Genomic DNA, 14682 nt, shown 5'->3' on the forward strand with positions numbered 1-14682 from the left:
TCAATGTTCACAGGTGCAGGAACCGCCCAATTCCAAGTCTAATAACTTTTATATTGCCTGCGTCTTAAGTTCACAAGCTCCACGCATACCATGTGTTCGGACTTCTCGGCTTTCTCCTTGATGTCACGGATGCAAAGAAACAGCTGGTGAATGGAGCGCTGTGCCTCTTCCAAGGATGCCCGTCCATCTGACCCAAGGTTGCTCTGGCCACGGACGACTGTCCTGATCTGGTCATCCAAACGTCTGCACGGAAAGTCGCACTCTTAAACTTGGGCGTAGTCGTGAACCAAGGCTTCGTGCACAGGTGAACAACCAAGGTTAAAACTCATGAACAGTCCACAAAGAATGAACAAGGACCTCACAACTGTAGAGGAAGTCTCTGACCCCAAAAAGCTATTAAATTAGCTGGTGTTCAACTGTGCTGCTCTCTAAGGGCAGCTTTTATCCAAACACGTTTCTCACGGCAACTAGTGCAGTGTTTCCCTCAGAAGAACCGTCGAAAACTTCCTGCAAGCCTTACAACGTTTGCAACAGCGGTGCCTACAGTGGATCCTTTCTTAAACTAGCTGCTATAGGCCCACTTTAAATGGAAAGGATGGGAGGCAACGTAACAATGCATACCTGATCTTTGTCTTCATTCGTGCTATGACCTCGTCAACATTGGCAAGCGACTGTTCTGTAGGAAACAATGTGTTGATGTAGTCCACGGGATTGAAGTTGGGGCTGTCCAGCGGGTCTGTACTGGGAAATACCTGCAGAGCGATAAGGAAACAAATAAAACGAACGCTCAGTGCCGCGCGATAAAGTGACACACGCTTATATGTATATACTATAAGCGCCAACATTGGATCCCAGCAACACTAGCTGTTTTAAGTACGTTAGCGCATATTTCTCAGCACGATACACGGCGCCATAAGAATTATTCGATCTAAGGTTGTACAGACAACATAGTTGTCCTTTGAAAATTAGTTTAGGATAACAACTGTCACGCATAGTTCGCCGGGTTAAACACCTACAGACACTACACATATCTTTAAAAATCCTCAGCTGTGATCGCCAATTTTGGTTTCATTCACACGTATGTCCACACCAAGACCTGGTTCACATCTCTTGTCTTTTCGTTACACTGTATACATAACGAATACATGAAGACTTTTTGCTAAACCAGTTTGATAGCTGACTCGATCCTAAAGAAGTAGTGAGCTAGCCACATGCAAATGTTCAGGAAGGGCTGAATGTAACGACCAGATAGCTAGCCGATCTCTCTATATATCTGACTAGGAGCTCTAGGATCCACAAATGAGATAGCGGGAAAAAAAATCTTCTAGCAGCCGGAAAGAAGCCGGTGATCCAGATTATACTGTCTAGTCACCTTCTTCTGGGCCAACCGGCACCTGCAAAGTTGAAGCTTGTCCTCGTCAAGAAATGATCACAGCGTAATCACCGCATTGTATAGTTTGTACCAATCAACTCACTTGTTCTATGGCAGCCTGAACTTCGGGTGGAAAGTTCACAAACGCGTTGAGGGCATCTTCATCCACGATAATGTCATCGTCCAGCTCGATTCCCATTGCGTTGGCCATGTCGGCTTGCTACGCTGGGACACACCGTCTTGGCAATTGCAGGTCATACAGTGCTAGCTCCTGCGACTCGATCAGGCTCCTCCACAATGCGTCGGTTCCTGAATTCTCGTTTTATTGAAAGCGGCATGACATCCGCAGACCGAGAAACATCAACACGGCGGATCAGCGGGTTCCAGACGACTAGTCGCGAAATGTTTTCGGTTCTCTTAATCTATTAAAGAGTAGCGGTACAGCTTCATACAACGTTCAAAGGCAGCTCTCCCCTTGCGAAGCTACAGCTGGACGGGTAAATTTTGTACAGAGAGGTGTGTTTGCTCTACTTTACTAAACTTTGATGCATGGTTTCTACGTACAGAAACTAGTAGTTCGCCAATTTTAGTGAAATTAATTTTATATTTTAAAATGATGAAGTATATTAAATATTTGCTTCTGCATACTTTGTTTTTACTCCTTTTTGCATTTACTCGTTAAAGTTTTGTTCTAAGGGTTTGGTGCACTTGTGAAATTAAGGCCTCAGCAGTTTCTATATTTTGTGGTTCACCACGCATTTGTTCTTAAAAATAAATATTCAAACAGTTCAAATAATGCATTTTACATGCTGTTCTCACCATCTACAGCCACACAAATAAACAATATTTATTTAGAAGTGGCATTAGCTTTAAAGTTATTCATTTAACTTTTACGTCTTAGTAAACGCGCACACCTGTTGCTTAAAATTTTGGGTGCCTTTAAATTTTGAAAAGATGCTTCGCATTTGTTACACAACATCGAATTTCGTATTACTATAACTCTATGGTGCACATAAAGAAGCATATAAGCATAAAGAAGGGTGTACTATGGCTAGACTAGTGGCTAGACGGTAGCCGATAAGAGCCGTCGTGCCGTCGTCCGTGAACGATCAATGTGGGTCCGGCAGCTGGTTTGATTGAGCGAAGCGTTAGCTCTGCGCGCGACGCGTTTGTGAAGCCGTTGTCCAAAAAGGGCCGGGCGAACCGTCCAATTGTGCAGAACTACTTTGACAAGTCCGTTAACCGCCATGGAGGTGGACGAGGTACCAGCAAATGTGATGGCTGCTTCGGGCACCACAGGCAGTGTGTGTGTCTCGTTGCATCCGCTAGTGATTATGAACATTTCCGAGCACTGGACGCGAATAAAGGCCCAGGAAGGCAAGGCACAGCAAGTGATTGGTGCCCTCATTGGCAAGCAGAAGGGTCGCAGCATCGAAGTCATGAACTCTTTCGAGCTTGTGTTCAACACCATTGAGGGGAACATTGTGATTGACAACGACTACTACAATGTCAAGGAGCAGCAGTTCAAGCAGGTACCCGTGTCTGATTCCAGCAACGATATATAGAAGTGTCACAGGTCAATGTTTATTTTGCTGCGTGACACACTTTGAATCCGTGGTTGCTGTACGCTTTTGAAAACGCCGACCTGTCACTGCTCTGTGACATAGAAGTGGTCGAGGTTATTGCACCCTCGTGTTAACTGACCCACGTCCAGAAAAAAGTTGATGTCGACACGGAGCGACCGACCCAATGTCGTGTGTCTCCGTTGTGTTTAGCAATGAATACATGTGGTTGTTTACTACATATACTAGCACGTTGCGTCTGTTCTAGCCATTGCGGGCCCATCTTATATGCTTTAAACATTGGATCAGGATAGCCGCACTGTGCGTTTCGTAATACCAGCATGAGTGTGCTCAAATGTATTCTGGTGGTTAGAATGGCGTTGTTATTGTGGGATGACAATTGAAAACATCGTGATAATGTCATTCAGACCACTGAACTGCAGTGTCTTCACCGAGGTTTGTACAACTGCAGTGCACCATATTCTGCACCATACTGCAAGTCATATCCTTTAGTGAGACTAATGTTCTTTCTTTTTTTAACGTTTGGGCGCACCACGTTCTAATCTACATTTGTGGCACTTGATTGGAGCACACAATTGAACATGCTACATAAAACACGGCCCAATGGCACAAAAGTTCTCGGCACAACGGTAGTCCGAGGTAACTGGCCGACCTCGGCCCATGGTCAGCTGCTGAATGCGGCCCACATTTGGGGATTGACGCTGGCCTCACGTTGGCCAACGTTATGGCACATTGGGCCGACCTGAAAGGCCAACTGTTAACCACATTAGGACCACGCTTGGCCCAGTGATAATTACCAAAATTTGGTAGGCCGCTCGTTTGATATCTGTTTGCTTTTATACGAGGTGTTTTTTAGCTGCACCAAAATTTTTAAAAAATTGCCTGAGCTAAATTACATGATGAGGCAGCCATTACTTCTATTAGAAATCAAAATACTTCATTGAAAAATTAACATAATTGCACTAATTAACCTTTTAATTATTCACTTTACAGAACATATTTTAATCTATGAGTTATAGGAGGCGACTTCGCAAAGCGCATCTACTAGGAACGAATTCTCGGGACTGCACCTGTTTTGAGATACAAATTTTTGAAGTGTCCGACGAAATGAATTGGCATTACAGTTACTTTTGTGTTTAATGCATAAAAATGTGTCATAACAATGTAAGTTGCATAACAGAGCATTTTTATTGCTGCAAGTTTGACGGTGGGTGCCTAGGTCGAAACCGGTGCCATTCTCGGAATTCGTTCCTAGTGGATATTCTAAACACACTCACTAGCTACTATTCGAGAAGGGAAACATGTGCCGTTAGGTAACTAATTACAAATTCAATTAGTGTAATTACGTTATTCCAATAAGCATTCAGATTTCTTGTAGAAGTAATGGCCATGCTCATCGAGTAATTTATCTTGAGGGTTAGAATTATGCTATTTGCCGCAGACAGGTTTTTACAAATTTGGGGCAGTTAAAAAATGCACATTAGTGTAAGGTCAGCACACACAAATACAGAATGCAGCGAATTGTTTTGATCCATTTATTGAACAAATATCTGTAAACCATATGTGGCAGAAACGCTCAAATTTGTTGACATGTTTAATTGCACATGACTAGACTAAAAACTCTACTGCAGAAATTAAGGAAGCATACTTTACTTGGTAGTGATGTTTTGTAAGTAACGCTTAAAAATAAATGTCATTTGATATATGTACCATTTAAAGTCCATTACACTGATAATATCAAAAATCAGTTCAGTAAACTTCAGTCATGCCCGTTAGTTTGCGCCCTGCCTAACCTTCCTGCAGCCTTTCAGTGCGTCCTCTTTGTCTTGGGTGTTGAAGATCCAGTGCATCACAACGGAGCTCACATCTTGCATTTAGACTTTGGAGTGGTTCACTATCAAGACAGCCTGCAAATCAAGGAGCAAAGAAGAAGCATTAGAATTGTTCATGTTGAACAGTCTGGCCACTAGACAGGCATGAGCGGAGCGTGGGCCTCACTTGTCTGGCTGACTAAGTCGGCCACCGACTTCTTCCCGACTTGTTACCAACCGTCGGCCATTGGCCAAGTTCCATTGGTTAGTGCTACAGCTGGAGTTGTCATGCCATACTCATAGCAAATTCTGCAGCCATTGCAGTCAAGGAGAGCAACAAAAATTAATGTGTAGAGATATCTTGAGGTGACCTAAATTTTATTGCAATGCTCTTCTGCTTTTCAGCTTTCCTGGCACGAAGATTACATATGCATTGGCAATAGTTACTATAGTCGCTGAAACTGCCTCTTCACAATGCTCACAATTTATTGGAGTGTGGCAACCTCTGTCATAACCCTCTGATTCTCCAGCCTGCTTGTGCCTAGCAGAGCACTGCCTGAGTGCAGGATTCTTGTGGTGCTTCAGTGTGTGGGTGATGCACTTGTATTCATTTTAACAAGTGTCGGGTTGTCTTCAAGAGACATGCCATATTCACTTGCACATTTCCCAGTAAATAAGCCATTTATTTTATGCAAAACCAACTCGAGGGGTTGTGAGGACCTCAATCTATTACTGAAACTAGAATTCTCACATTTGCCTGAATTTGTTAGTGTGTCACTTTAACCCTTCCTGTTCTGCAGTAACTGATAGAAACTGTGCCAAATATTCCTGAAATAGGATGAGCAGGCAGCCATGCTTCTAATAAAAGAAAAGCTGCACATTTGTCGCTGTCACAAGTGCCGATATCTACTGTTGGAAACTGAAACTAAAAACAAGTCGGCTGATATACTCTTCATCGGTTCACACAACAAGCTATTCTTCCTTATGGCAACTGTATTTGTCAGCAGTAGAGAAAGGGTTAAAGAACCCCAAGTGGTCAAAATTAATATGGTGCCCTGAACTGTAGCAGCTTCTGCATCTCAGCAGTTACTTTGGGACATAAAAGGCCATCATTCAACCAAGTGCCTGCGCTACAGGTGTTCAGCGACCTGGACTTTCTTGGCTGGTACACAACGGGAGGCGCGCCGACCGAGTCAGACATCCAGGTGCACCGGCAGATCTGCTGCATCAATGAGAGTCCTGTGCTGCTCAAGCTGAACCCGCAGGCACGTCACAGTCAGCTGCCCGTGGCCATGTACGAGTCAGTCATCGACCTGGTCAATGGGCAGGCCACCATGCTTTTCGTCGAGCTGCCCTATACGCTAGCCACTGAGGAGGCTGAGCGCATTGGTCTTGACCACATGGCACGCATGTCAGCTGCCGGCGAGTCTGGCGAAAGCTCCCTTGTGGCCCAGCACTTGCAGGTAAGGTGTTCCGTAAGTGGCGGTGGACAGCCCTTGTTCTGTTCGTGTTTGCCCTTAGCTCACTGAGAGTGTTTGCTTGGCAAAAAATCCATTTGAGGAAATCGTGTCGTGCATGCAAATATGAATCTGTCCACATTGAGGTGCCAACACACATGCCGTGGATTCTATGGGGACGCTCGACTCTTGCACGTCCACTGACGTTTTTTCTGCATGGCTCTTGCATCTCCTGTAATCTGGCTTGCCTGCGAAGCAGGGCACTGCATGTGGGTGGTGTGTTTGTCGATTGATGTGAGAGATGGCGCAAGAGTTGCACTGCTAACGCCATATGATAGGGGGGGTTACTCGGGCACGAAAGGGAGTATAACCAGTTCCTCTTTAGCTTGAGGTCAGCGAGCTGCATGGACGTTTCGCGCGCTCACCATCCATTTGCGGGACCATCCGGCGAAAGGCTTAGGAACAGGACACCAGAATGCACGAACATAATCATTTGAACACGCCACTGTTCGCATGACCGTCCAACATTGTTCAATACGAAGGCAAACATATTCACTCGCTATCCGGTTGCAGTGAGTCGGACTTCCTTGGTCTGTCCCGTGCCCATCAGTAATAATTTGCCCGGCTAGATTGGTGTATAAAGGTGCAATAAATGCCCTTGTGATTGTCCGCACTAATGTGTTGTCATTCGTTTATCCTAAGGGCACATTTGAGACCCCACAATTCGTGTCCCCTTCTTTTTCCTGTGTGTCTGTGGGCTGTTTTGTTGTCTTCATTCCACCTGTTATGTCCCACATCTTGCTGTGTGTTATTACTCTGATCAGATATTTAAAATGTTGTCTGTGGAAGAAAGCACAATTCTGCCTTTCTATGTTGATTGGTTGAATAACCATTATTTCTAGAACAAATCACAACATTCAGTTTACCGACTGCCCATATTCTGCTTAATAAATTATTGATTATTTACTCTAGGGCACATGTTTAAAATGTGGAATTAATGAAGCTGCATCAACCTAGCATAATCCCTGCGATTAATGCCAGTTTTGAGGTACACAGAATGTTCTACGAGACACATTGTTGTTTCAGTTAATAGTTGCCCGTAGTCTTTCCTAGCACAGCATTGGCCACGGCTAATAACAACATCCATGAATTTCATAGCACGTCTTGGAGATGGCTACCTCAAAACAGCTGCCAATCTCAGGGATTCTGCTAAATGGATATTACGACCCTGCATCGGTTTGCAACACTTGCCTCAAAGTGAACAATGTTGTAATTAGTGAAATTTGGTTAATTACCAAACCAAAGATTGCAGTTTGTCATGCAGCTAAAGCCTGCCTCTGCAAGTACTAATCAACCTGGAGAAATCGAATTGCATCATTTGCCATAGTATAACTTTCAAAAAAGCCTATTTGAAGTAGAAAAGGAAAAAGGAAATAAGCAAACTTCAGCGAATTCTCTGACACTCTGCTTATTTGCGGTGACAGCAGTTATTCTTCCAACTATCCCCACCGCCCCCAGCTATATGCAACAGTGATTATCGTGATGATAACAGTGGCAGCAGAATGACGACAACACTTAATTGACAGAGATCTAAGGCGGCAATGGTTTTGAAGGGGAGCACTGGCAATAACTGCTGCACTGAAAGCTGCACAGCAAACGACTGCTGCACCACACACTAGCTGACTTGGGTGATCAATGTTGTAAGGGCGTGTGAAGCTGTCGCCAAGTTTTGATGTGGAAGGCTCTTAGAGTAGATGCCACCATCTTCTCAAGAACAACTTCCTTGCAACGCACTGAACATCATCTTCGTCCGTTACAGTATTGCCTGCCATCGCCTCCGATATAGTATTTGCGCAGGCGCCAATACTCTTGTGCATAAAACCCCTGCACAAACTGCTAAGCACGAAAGTACATAGCGTAGTAGCTCAGTGGTCAGCACAGCCAGCTCCCAACTGCACATTGCCGTAGGTGCATGGGACCAATGTGCAGTGTCATTAGTGGGCAAAGTTTTGTTTTTCTTTGCCACATCGTAAGTATGAAGATGGGGAGATGGTGAGATGAGGATATGGCCCAATGTCTATGGTGGCAGCATGACAACAACAACATAATGCAGAAGACAGATAGACGTAGCAAACTTGGTCTCAAGCTCTTAACAGGTGTCACAGTGAAAAACACAAATGGAATATGTACAGGGTCTTCAAAGTCAAACAAACAGTAATTTTAATAAAAACGCTATGCTAGCGGTTTATGCGCTTTGGCAGACACAATTTTTGCGACCAAATGAATTGGTCAAATGTGCAATTAGCAAAAACTTCATTAATTTTCTTGCTGTCGCAATTGTGGTTTATGCTTACATTTGAAACATTCAGACAGTCTTATTTGAAGACAACTTCACTTTTGGATTCTTCTGGAGCACTTCTGAGATATTCGTCTGAATGTCTCAGATTATGGTAGATGCATCAAGCTGGGGGGAAAGTCGAGTGGTGTCAAGTAAATGTCAGCCCTCATTACTTCACCATGGCACTAGCACAGGCGACATCACTTCAGAGGCAGAGACGTGAAGCAGTGAGCATCAGTTTGCTATAGGCAGACAGCAGCAGAAAGAACACACTGCCTCCACGCCAGCAGGCAACAAACTTTTTATTTTTCAGCCCTTCTGATAAATCCACAGAACTCTTTAGTCCTGTTATCGCTGTTGTCATTTGCTGTGATGCCTACGTGGTGCTAGTAAATGGTTGTGGAAGTCTATATGGTGGTGGTTGGCAAGGCTTATTGACAGTGTTGAAATGAAACATGCTACTGAGGCACAAGGACACACAAAAAGGACGCACGTGACATGCGAGTTGTCAATTTGCATATTTTGCTTGAGCATGTACAACCATCTGGCCCTTCCCACCTTAGATCTTTTATACTCACGGGCAGTTTTCTCTGGCAATGAAGGGAAAGCTACAGGGGCAGACCTTCTGCAAATGTGTCAGTGTTCCAAGTATTCAGGCAGTGTTTGACAACGTTTTTGGTTTCTTGGAGTGAATACTGAATCAGCATAACTTCTGCTTGTGACTGTTTTGCATTTGCCCTAATTTGAAAGAGTACAACAGAAAAATAAGCGAAATTTAACACTCAGTGGTGCGGTTTGTGTTATTTTGCCTTTTTTTTTTAATGAGATGTTTATGTTTTTTACTCCCTTAGCGAATGTGGATGAGAGTGTGGGACTTCAGGAGTGCTCTTACTCGTGCATGCTTTGCCTTCATAGCTTTTCTTCATCGGCACAGAGAAGTTGTCCGTGAATGTAGCTGTTTAAAGCGAAAGTGACGCACGCAGGCCCAGCACAGCGCCATCAAGATGCTGCACAGCAGGGTGCGCCTGGTGCTGGAGTATGTGAAGGCAGTGTCCGCGGGCACCCTGCCGGCCAACCACGAGGTATTGCGGGATGCGTTCAGCCTCTGCCACCGGCTGCCAGTGCTGCACACGCCCAGCTTCCAAGGCCAGTTCTACAACCAGTGCAACGACGTAGCCCTCATGACCTACCTTGGCACCCTCACCAAGGGCTGCAACACCATCAACCAATTCGTCAACAAGTTCAACCTCCTGTATGACCGACAGGTGCGTTTAAGCCGCGCTGTTGTTTTTTAACCTGACTTGCACCTGCTCCTCCTCCTGTCTCAAGCCAAAGCCACGGTTGCTTTTTAGGGCATATAGTTGGTCCTCTTGGTTTGTGTTCAGCTTCGGGAAGGGTGCATGTGACGAGGCAAGGGCTTGTCCTGTTTGTCTCTATTGTCTGCACTGCTGGCCCAGACTTTACATCAGTTGGGAAACACCTGTCAGGACACCAATGGCTAGGGATTGCATTTGTGTATGCAACTGGTGCTTGGTAAGGAGCAGCAAGGTGTCAGTCTGCCTGCTTTAGCGTGCACTGGTGACTGCGTCACGGAAATGTGGGACTTACTTGTCTGTACATGTGTGGTAACATCTGACAAGTAACAACTTTTTAAATTTTTAGTGCACCCATTGTCACATGATCTGCACTTCTTGATGTGTTCTCATTGAAAATTGAATATCTAATCTGTATGTTGGAAAGCTTCAAGTTTTACGTTGTTTAACAACATGTTGAAATGAAAGGACTGTTTTGACGGAGTGACTTGGCAACAGGTTTCATCAAAAGTTAGATCAGTTACGTATAGTATTAGCATTATAGAGTTGCGGCTTTTGGCTGTAGGCTGCAGCATGCTAAAATAAAAACAGATCCAATACAACTCTCAGAGTTCTACTGTCAAGACAACTGGTTTGTGTGATCTATTCAGCCTGATTTTGTTCCCTCACAGACATACGCATTTGAAAAAAACATTTTTCTACATTTCATTCTTAGTGAGACTGATTTTACAACACAAAAGAAATTATTAAATTAGTAGACAAAGTGGCTACTAAACGCTTTCCTGCTCTCTACCATTTCAGTAATGTTCCGTGTTAGATGCTTGCTGTGCAAAGATGTGTGATGCACTTCTTGCAAGTTCTTCAGTGCTCTTCTGTGGTGGCTGCTTTAATTTGTGGCAGCTCCTTCTCGTGCTCTTCCCAAACACTGTGCTAAACAGAAAAAATGTGATTTAAGCTGTAAATTAGTAAGTCACCCTAGTGAAATAGCAAGGAAGCCACTTTCACTATGAGAACGTGCTTGGTAAGCCAGAAGAAGTGCAAGAACGAAATACAGGTGGGGATGCTGCCTTGAAGTCTCCGCACGAGCTTTTCCTGATGATATGGCATCTGCTCAGGCCTAGTTAATTTGTCATTGGTTAAAGATGGGCCAGTACAATATTACTATGACTACGCATTACGTAGGCGTACTACAACTACTAAGCCAAAGACAGAATTTAGCAAGTTTCAATAGCTTTCAGAGCCGTAGTGGCCCAAATGTGAAAAATTACTTTGTAATCCACGTCGTCACATCGATGTGCCGATGCTGGGATTCTAGCAGGAAATTTTAAAAATGGAACGTTGACCTTCATTTTCTTTTCTCACTAATCAACTCATTCAAGCAAAATTAATTAAAAGTTTTGATAGAGTGCTTTATCTGTCTTAACTGATTTAGTGTTTCTCTTTAGTGTCCTCTTAATGGTTACAGAAGGCATCATTGCTCTCCGGGACGAGTTGCTTATGTATCTTTTTGCCACAGGTTGGACCAGAATCTAGCTGAAAAAATTAAACTTTTCTGTACTTTGAACAATATCTGCTTGGATGAGTGCAACTTTCCCATTGCACTTTTTGCATGCCTTCTAGTGCGTCAGGCCTGCCAGGTTCCTGCTGTCTGTTTAATGCCTTGATCACAAATGACAGCTTGCAATGTTGTTAAGAGAAATTCAGAAGCATGGTGTCACAGGTGCACCAGACGTGCAAAAATAAGGAAAGCTGTGTGGACACGTGCTGCCGTAGTTCTAGTTATGATGAACCAGATTTTCTTTAAAAGTGAAAGGACTTCCCATTTCCAAACATAGCTACCATTTCGATATCACCTTTGCCGAGGAAAACTCCAGGCATTCTGAAGTTGTGAAAAAAAGGGAGTAGCCCGTGCCGTGCCTCAAGTCTTCACTCGCCAAGTCGTGTGTGCACAAGATGAGCGTCGCCCGCCGTGGTTGCTCAGTGTCTATGGTGTTGGGCTGCTTAGCACGAGGCCGCGGGGTCGAATCCGGGCCACGGCGGCCGCATTTCGATGGGGGCGAAATGCGAAAACACCCGTGTGCTTAGATTTAGGTGCACATTAAAGAACCCCAGGTGGTCGAAATTTCCGGAGCCCTCCACTACGGCGTGCCTCATAATCAGAAAGTAGTTTTGGCACGTAAAACCCCATAATTTTTAACAAGATGAGCATCAGCTTTAGCATACAGGCTGTGCATTTATTAGAAGCAGGTTTGCTTCATGCTCTCATAGCCACTGTTGCGGATAACATGGAGAGTAGGATTATGGAGAGCCGTGGGTATACCTTGCATTCGCTCTCCGTCGCATAGGCTCTAGGAAGTAGAGAGTCGTTACAGTGTCTATGGTGTCAACGTGTTTGCAGCTGGCAATAAATTAGAAAGATATGCGTAACCGTGCAGAAAAGAAAGGAGCAGTTGAATGGCAAAAGAAGATCTGAGAGGTGTTAAAGCATACGGACAAGTTCTCAAGATCCCGAATGGGCATACTTTATAAAGTTTCTTTTAGCTGTGGTCGCTTTTGCATAGTGCAGACGGGCCATTTCATCAATCAGAAAGCACCATCATCGGCCCATTTTTCTGTCCACTGCAGGATGAAGACCTCTCCCAGCGATCTCCAATTACCCCTGTCTTGCACTAGCCGATTCCAACTTGTATCTGCAAATTTCCTAATTTCATCACCCCACCTAATTCTCTGCCGTCCTCGACTGCGCTTCCAGAAGGCATAAACAATTATTAACTGGTGGAGCATCGTCGAAACTTTTGTTGCATTGTAACGATTGTAAGTGTACTCCAAAATTTGCAGACAGCATAGTTCCATACAGACATAAGAAAAAAATGAGTGCACCTTATGGTTGGGGCATGGCATATCGTTAACAGTGGTAGCACTTGCCCAAGTCAGTCCATAATTATTTTGCACAAAGAAAAACTGTCATGCCTAAACAGTTATTTTTTTTAGCGTGCCTGCACGTGTCCATGATTGACAAGTTGGCGCTGTCTTCCCTTGAGCACGTGTGGTAAGTTTGTGGTCACTGTGCAACTTTTCGGCTGATAGCATTTGGGTTGTCCTTGTCATTCCACTTGAGCCCGCATTTGCATGCTTGCGTTTGCAAATGGACACCTGAGGATTACGCAGCGCTGCAGTCAGGGCAACACAAAATGGTGGCCCTTTTAACTAATGTGCATGGCAGCTTTCATGGCGATGTCCATTCGGCGGTTCGGGAACGAGTTCTGTGTAGTGCATTTCTTTGGTCACACGGTCTGTCATCGCAGAGTGGTGGATAATACTGTAATAGTACTACAAAAGACACCTTTCAGAGAAAATGTCAATGTGGTGTCAGCACATTGTAAATAACATAACTGCGTCGTGGACTGCTTGCGTAAACACATTTGCTTGAGGAAATGCGAGTTGCTTTCCGCTGTTGTCATTACATTTCGTTCACTATAAAGAGTAGACAGTCGCATATTGTTTTGCCTCAAGGAAAGCGACTTGCTATATGCATTGAAAGGGAAGCCTTGCTTTGTTAAATCAAGGTAACATAACTATATGGAAATTTGAAATGGAGTTTTGTTTGTTATATTCATTATTGCTACAACGAGGTTCAACTGTACTTTAAATCATTACTATTGCAAACAGCGAAAGAAAACCAACTACATGACTAGCATTGTTGGTATCCACGTCATGGCACTGCTGCATATTTCTGACACCCTGAGCTTGCACAACACTTTGGAGTACAGGTCCAATGTTAAGGGTTTTAAGGGTGTGCAGCTTGTCTAAAACATCATGATTTTTTTATGTGCTCACCATTTTGGGTAATGACAAACCTAGTAATCCATGAATAGAGCATTAATGTACCAAGAAGATTTCAATCAGTTCAAATACTGGTCATAGTCAATATATATATATTTTCTTATTTTTTCTCTCTCTTTATACAGGGCATGGGACGACGCATGGGCCGGGGACTTTTTTTCTAGGAACTGTGCCGTTTTTCAAGTGACAGCAGAGAATGGAAGTGCACCAAACAAGCCCAACAAGCAAGCTCACTTGATGTGCAGTATCGCCACCTGTTAGATAAAAAAAAAGAAACTCTCAGAATAAGCAAATCCTGCTCGTCAACGCTGCCATCTGTTGTGCACGCCTGTGAGCAGACTGTGCTTCTCTCTCTCTTTTTTTTCTAAATCTTGTGATACAGTTGGCTTCGCAGCACTATATACAAGCAAGAGCTCAGTGCGTGTGCGTAGCAGTCATTCAAATTTGTTGGAAAGAATGTTGCTTCACTTCTTTTTTTTTTTTTTCTATTTGAGTAAATGCAACAACTTTTGGCCTAGGCCAGCAGTAATAAACAAAGTGGTGATCACATTCTGCTTTGTGTATTTTATTTTATTTTATTTTCTCGTGAACCATCAAGTTATGCCCACAGAATATTTCCTATCAGGGGTGCGTGAATACTTGAATATCAGCTAATCGAATAGTGACTGTTCAAATAATTGGATTCGCGAATCTAATACCTGCTATTAGATTTTTCGAATATTCGTTGTGGAGACCTGTGCAGTACCGCATGTTGCTTGCACCGCATAGCCCCACGTGCTAGATGCCACCCAAGCTAGCGTTTCACTTCGTTTTCGGCGCAACAGGAGCGCCACCCCGCGGTCGCAGACTTAGGCTCTGCGCTTAACTCTGCCCTGCTGCATGCGCTGGTGCGGGGATCGCACACACAGAACGGCACCGCATTACCCAGGGCCGCCTTTGTCATTACAGAGTTGTTCCAGGTCGAG

General features: G+C 44.1%; 2 protein-coding genes across 4 annotated transcripts in view; one reads left to right on the forward strand and one right to left on the reverse strand.

The window, feature by feature from the left end:
• Nucleotides 1-1864, reverse strand: part of Vps53 (vacuolar protein sorting 53) — a 46136-nt gene extending 44272 nt beyond the window's left edge. Inside the window, exons 1-3 of one of the 2 annotated variants that reach the window (XM_075685927.1) lie at nt 1476-1864; nt 622-752; nt 90-243 (exon numbers count right to left, since the gene is read on the reverse strand). In XM_075685927.1, the coding sequence (XP_075542042.1) occupies nt 90-243; nt 622-752; nt 1476-1583 (393 nt within the window). In that variant the 5' untranslated portion in view covers nt 1584-1864. The remainder of the gene's footprint in view (nt 1-89; nt 244-621; nt 753-1475) is intronic. The other variant, XM_075685929.1, reaches the window with a different exon arrangement.
• Nucleotides 1865-2431: 567 nt separating this feature from the next.
• Nucleotides 2432-14266, forward strand: CSN6 (COP9 signalosome subunit 6). 2 transcript variants are annotated; one of them, XM_075685931.1, is made up of 5 exons: nt 2432-2904; nt 5903-6229; nt 9545-9826; nt 12866-12923; nt 13843-14266. In XM_075685931.1, the coding sequence occupies exons 1-4, from the start codon at nt 2620-2622 to the stop codon at nt 12884-12886; spliced, it is 915 nt and encodes a 304-aa protein (XP_075542046.1). In that variant the 5' UTR covers nt 2432-2619; the 3' UTR covers nt 12887-12923; nt 13843-14266. The 2 variants fall into 2 exon arrangements, with proteins under 2 accessions (XP_075542046.1, XP_075542045.1); XM_075685930.1 differs by lacking the exon at nt 12866-12923.
• Nucleotides 14267-14682: the final 416 nt, after the last annotated feature.

Source organism: Dermacentor variabilis, chromosome 3, assembly GCF_050947875.1.
Source record: "Dermacentor variabilis isolate Ectoservices chromosome 3, ASM5094787v1, whole genome shotgun sequence".
In the NCBI taxonomy this organism is placed as follows: domain Eukaryota; kingdom Metazoa; phylum Arthropoda; class Arachnida; order Ixodida; family Ixodidae; genus Dermacentor; species Dermacentor variabilis.